We start from the raw sequence: 6,000 nt of genomic DNA on the forward strand, positions 1-6,000 counted from the left end.
TAGCAAGTTTTTAAATTAGGAAATGTTGGTCCTTCAGTTTTACTCTTTCTTCTCAATATTGACTGGGCTCCTTGATATTCCATGTGATTTTAGGATGGATTTTTCTATTTTTTGCAAAAAATGCCATTGAGATCTTGATAGAGAATGCTTTGAATCTATGGATTGCTTTGGCTAATGTTGTAATCTCAATCATTAAACCTTCCTATCCTCCAATCCATGAATATAGGATGTCCTTCCATTTATTTATGTGTGCTCAACTTCCTTTCTGTAATGTTTGGTAGTTTTCAGTGGATAAGTCTGTCCCGTTGGCTAAATTTATTCCTAAATATTTTATTCTTTTTGATGCTATTGTAAATTAAGTGCTTTTCTTAATTTCCTTTTCAGATTGCTCATTGTTAATGTATAGAAATGCATTAACAATAGAAATGAATCCTTGCTGAGTTTATTATTATTTTGAGTGGAATCTTGAGAGTTTTCTATTGATATATATAATACCATGTTATCTGCAATCAGGTTACTTTGCTGCTTCTTTCCCAGTTCGGATGCCTTTCATTTCTTTTTCTTGCCTATTTGCTTTCCAACATTTTGTTGGATAGAAATTTTTCTGCAGGTGCACGAATGCTCAGGGCACCATTTCTTATAACTGGAAGCGACTCAAATGTTATTGGTAGCGAAACAGTTAAGTCATGCAATGGAATCCTCTATTCCAATGAAAATGAACCAAATAGGGCTACTGCATGGACATGGGTGAATGTGAAGTATGTAATATGAAGCCAAAATGGAAGCCACCAAAAACACATACCATATGGTTCTATTGATAGAAGTTCAAAACAGGCAAAACTACCAGTAAATAATATGTGACTTTAGGACAGTACTTAAATACTCACAAAACCATATTTAAAAAAGGAAAAGGAGTGGGAAGCACCAAATTCAAGCGAGTGCTTAACCTTTAGTGGGGAGAGAAGGAGGTGTAAGGGAGAATAGGCACTTCATGGCTATTGGTAATATTCCAATTGTGAAGCTGGTGGTAAGTCCGTGGGTGAGTGTTACATCCATGTTATTGTATCATATATAGTAGTAACTTTAAGTGCAATTGGGGTGACTTTACTAGAGCTTTAGTAAGTGTGGTTGATCTTTTCAGGATTTAATCTCTAGGTATCATGGGCCTGACAGATCCATAAACCAAATTCTTCTTGGGGGAAGATTTTGGCTGTTTCCTTTTTTAAAATTTATTTTTTTATTGATTTCAGAGAGGAAGGGAGATGGAGAGAGAGATAGAAACATCAATGATGAGAAAGAATCATTGATCGGCTGCCTCCTGCACACCCCCTACTGGGAATCGAGCCTTGCAACCTGGGCTTTTGCCCTAACTAGGAATCGAACCATGGCCTCCTGGTTCATTGGTTGATGCTCAAACCACTTAGCCAAGCTGGCTGGGCCTGGCCAACTGTTTTCATGGTGAATAAAGGGATAGCTTCACCTGAAGACTGGATTGGCTATTTTTTTTATTTCAAATGCCTCCTGTCACTCCAACATGCAGGATGAGCTGTACAGGGCTCATCAGATTAGTCTGTTATGATCTGTCGGCAGCTGCTCAAATGAAGACACGACTCACCCTCCTTCCTTTGGTAGCCTGGCCAGACATTGTTAACCTGAGTCTGTGATGTTGGTTCCTAGGAGGAACACCGAACAGGCAGCTCCCTGAGTGGTGGTTCTGTGATGTGGACAAAGAAATGCAGCCTGGATTACTTAGCCCTGGACTTCAATTCATCGTCACCAGCTCCTGTACAGCAGGTAGGATGGACTTTATGTCTGAGAATTCCCAGATTTCATTTCTGTTCAGATTTTTCTGATGATTCAACCATGCGTGTTCTCTTTGCAAAATCTTAAGCATACAGACATGTATAGTGAAGAATATTAAAACCAATCCTGATTCTGCCTCCCGGAAATCCTGCTGTATTCTCTCTAGGTTATATTCTTTGGATGTATAGGCAGACCTGTGTGTGTGTGTGTGTGTGTGTGTGTGTGTGTGTGTGTGTGTATTATTTCAGAGGGGAAGGGAGGGAGAGGGAGAGAGGGATAGAAACATCAATGATAAAAGAGAATCATTGATTGGCTCCTCCTGCACACCCCCTACTGGGGATCGAGCCCACAACCTGGGTATGTGCCCTTGACTGGAATTGAACCTGGGACCCTTCAGTCTGCAGGCCGACACTCTCTATCTACTGAGCCAAACCGGCTAGGGCTAGGCAGACCTGGTTTTATTGCACTTCACTTTATTGCACTCCACAGATGTGTTTTAGGCCAGGCCTCTCATCAGCAAAACAATTACAACCCGCTTTATGGTGACACTTTCTTGCAGTGTTTTGGAATTGAACCTGTAATATCTTCAAGGTCGGCCTATATACATACACTTTTGTGGTATTCATGCCCTTTAAAACTTGGACCATAAAGCTTACGGAAAAAATTCTCTGGCAGAGATGAGGGTGAGGTAGAGGACACTTTAGACATCGGAAAGGCCTGCCTAAAACAGGAGTCATGGTCTAGTGTGGCTAGGCTGGGGATTGTGACAGGAGGTCTCAGTTGGAATTGGAATCTCTCAGTAAAGGGCCTTAAAGGCCAAGTTGGACAGTTTCAACTCTTGGGTAGTGTTCTAGTCTGTAATGCGGGGATCAGAAAGAATAGCACCTGTGTTGATGCCTATGGTGAGGATTAAATGAGTAAGTACATGGAAGCAACACTAGCCATTAACTAGTGTTGCCCATGAACTAGTGCTGCCCGTGTAACTAGTGTAAGCCATGGAATGAATGAATGGTAAGCAGTGGACAACAGATGGATATTTTCAATCAAGGGGTAGTCATAATCTAAACTGTGCCTAACAGTGTATTGTTTGATGAGAAAAACAACCTGCCAAATAGGATATACAGTATGATTCGTGTGTGTGTGTGTATGTAGAAAAAAAAAGTCTGGAAGACTTCCCTTTCCTTTGCGGGATGAACTCCCATTTCTCCTTTACCTCGAATTTCATTCCAAAAACCTGAACTGATATTCCAGAAAAGCTGGTCAGAAAGGTGAGACCAATAAGTAAAAAAGATGCATTAGTCTGTTCTGGGAGGCTATTCAGTCAAGACAAACATCCCCCAAATCTCAGTGTCTTGCAACAGAAAAGGCTTTTTCGGTTGTTGCTACTGGAACAATCCACTACTGGTGTTCTGGGTCATCTTCAAGCCCGGGCCCAGGCAGAAGGAGCAACTCCAGCTGAGGCAAGCTGATCTTCTGGTAGGGGAAAAGGAGGGACTGCAGAATCACAGGGTGCCTCTTTTCCCTAAGCAGGGTGGGGAACCATTTTCTGCCAGGCGCCATTTAGATATTTATAACACCATTCTCGGGCCATACAAAATTATCACCTTGAAAATGAGCCTGCTATATTTGTACAAACATTTAATTAACTCCCCCTAATGCCTTGACAGGGCCTGGCCAAATGATTTCTCGGGCCGTATACGGCCCGCGGGCCGGACGTTCCCCACCCCTGCTCTACAGGATTGGCATGTGTCACTTGCACTCACATTATATTAGATGGCTAGAGCAAAGTTGAAGGGAGCAGAGGTGAAGAGCTATTCGTACGCATACACAAGATTACACAAGATATAATAACGCTTCTGCAGAGAATGATCCAGAAAGAAGGGGTAGCAAATACCGCTGGAATATTCCATGGAAGGACCGACCTTTTCCCGAATTTTTTATTGAATGTAACGAAAACCTTTTTGTTTCCCCCCCTTCAGAAACTCCTCCTTTCTGAAGAGCAAAGAGTAGACTATGTCCAGGTGGATGAGCAGAAGACACAAGCTCTCCAGAACACAAAGCAGGAGTGGACCGACGAGAGGCAATCCAAAGTGTAAGTGCCGTGGGCTTGGACCTGTGTGACCCAGGGAAGCGTGGGGCTGGCTTTGAGGGGTTTTCCCTCCAATCACACCGATGTTCCACACAGGTCACGATGCAGAGAGAACTTGTAATGTCCGTGGGCTTGGCAAGAACCCGTGGGAGAGAGGATCTGTTTGTGTACAGCATCTTCCCGGAGGGGGCTGTGATGGAGGATTGCACGGCCATGGACTGGCATGGAGAAAACTTCATTCATTCCAACAGGGTAGGAACAATCAAAACAAAACTCGAGAGACTATTTTCAAAGAGTTTGGTGACAAATCTCTCCAGTGGAGGATTTGGAGTGCAGATTGTAAGCCAGTATTCCTAACTGACAAGAAGACATCCTTTGACGCCAATACCTGAAATGGACCACTCTCTCCCATGCTTCTGCTGACATGATACATTTTCCCAGCAGAGAAGCCCCTGGAGACCACCGTGTCCTAGCTCCCGAGGACACAGCTGAAGAGATCAAGCCAGCAATGGTGGGAGAAGCTGCACTCCTTCCTCCATAGGCTCCAGCAGATAGATCCTTGTTATCCCCCAAAGAAAGACAATTTAAGTGACGAGGCAATGGTTCCTGGGCTCTGCGGTGGCCATATCAGAGGACAGCAGTGGCTCTGAGGATGTCGTGGTTTAAGCAGCTACCTGTGGCCCCGTATCCCATTGCTGTTGACCTGTTGCCGGCATGTTTTCATGTGTATCATCGCCTCTTCCCCCTAAAAGACCCCAGAGGCTCCGGTTGGCAGAAACTGTTGCCCCCACTTGAAGAAAAGCAAACAAGGGCCAGAGAAGGGCACACCTAGCCCACGATCACTCATGGAGCCGAGACACAGAGTCGGATTTAAATAGCGTTGGCCAGGCTGCCCATTGCAGGTTCATTCTACCATCTCACACTGACTCTGAGGGTTTCAAAAAAGACATATATTGATTTCAGAGAGGAAAGGAGAGGGAAGAGAGATAGAGAGATACATCCATGATGAGAGAGAATCATTGATAGGCTGCCTCCTGCACACTCCACTCGGGATCGAGCCTGCAACCTGGGCATGGGCCCTTGATTGGAATGGAACCTGGGGCCCTTCAGTCTGCAGGCCAACGCTCTATCCACTGAGCCAAACCAGCCAGGGCAACTCTGCGGATTTTGATGACATTGATCAGTTTGGTCAAACTTGAGCCAAGTGGGAAGCACGCACAGGACCTGAGATGAGGCATCATCCCCTCTCCCTTTCATAGGCTTTTGAGCAGGTGCTTTTATACTTGAAAGGTATGCGTGTCCAGCCAGGGTTTCAGACATGGAACTCTAACATAAGCAGTATTTACCATGAGAAATACCTCCTGACGACCAGTGCAAAACCCATTCTTGGATTGCACGGTCCCCTTGCGACGTGTTTCCCATAAGCTGGCGAATGCTGGTGGAAGAATTTTCGCCACTTTGGGAAGCCACAAATTGTCCCTGACTATCTTATGCTTTTCAGTGATAGAGTTATGATTAGGGAAAAACAAAAACAAAAAACCCCACAAACAAACAAAAACAAGGAGCCGCAGCCTCAGGTTTCCTGGCTCGTTTCCCCCTCTGTTTATGGGGTACTGAGGTTCGGGGCACTCTGACGAAAATCACACTTGCGCATGAGGATGTACTTAATTCTTCCTCATCCTTCCGAGCACCTGTGGCCAGAAGACAGATCGGGACACCTGGGAAGGAAGCAGCTTCTGGAACATTTTCACCGACCCTGTGCCCTCTGTGTGAGGCTGGATCCACTAGGCAGGCGGGTCTGTGACGGTCAGGGTTACGCAGGGCAGCTGTAGGCTTTGCTGCGTGGTTTCGGGGTTTCAGAATGCCCTACCGGTAAGTAAATGCCAAAGACTTGTTTGTTTAGATTAGGGGTGTCGAACTCAATCAGAGAAGGGGCCAAAATCTAAAATCCAGCCTAAATCGCGGGCCGAATGGTTTACTGAACAGTCATAAACTGACAATGTCATAAACTGACAGTGGAGTGCAGTGATGACAGCGCGGTGCGGGCCACATTGCAAGGCCTGGCGGGCTGGATTTGGCCCGCGGGCCTTGTGTTTGACACATGTGGT

The 6,000-nt window shown here is 45.2% G+C and overlaps 1 protein-coding gene across 1 annotated transcript in view; it reads left to right on the forward strand.

Moving 5' to 3' along the window:
- GAB3 (GRB2 associated binding protein 3) overlaps nt 1-4,118 on the forward strand; it is a 78,031-nt gene extending 73,913 nt beyond the window's left edge. The window contains exons 9-11 of the mRNA XM_084871071.1: nt 1,678-1,794; nt 3,783-3,895; nt 3,989-4,118. Of these exons, the coding sequence (XP_084727197.1) occupies nt 1,678-1,794; nt 3,783-3,895; nt 3,989-4,013 (255 nt within the window). The 3' untranslated portion in view covers nt 4,014-4,118. The remainder of the gene's footprint in view (nt 1-1,677; nt 1,795-3,782; nt 3,896-3,988) is intronic.
- The last annotated feature ends 1,882 nt before the right edge of the window (nt 4,119-6,000 follow it).

Source organism: Pipistrellus hanaki (genome assembly GCF_964339955.1).
Source record: "Pipistrellus hanaki genome assembly, chromosome: X".
NCBI lineage: Eukaryota > Metazoa > Chordata > Mammalia > Chiroptera > Vespertilionidae > Pipistrellus > Pipistrellus hanaki.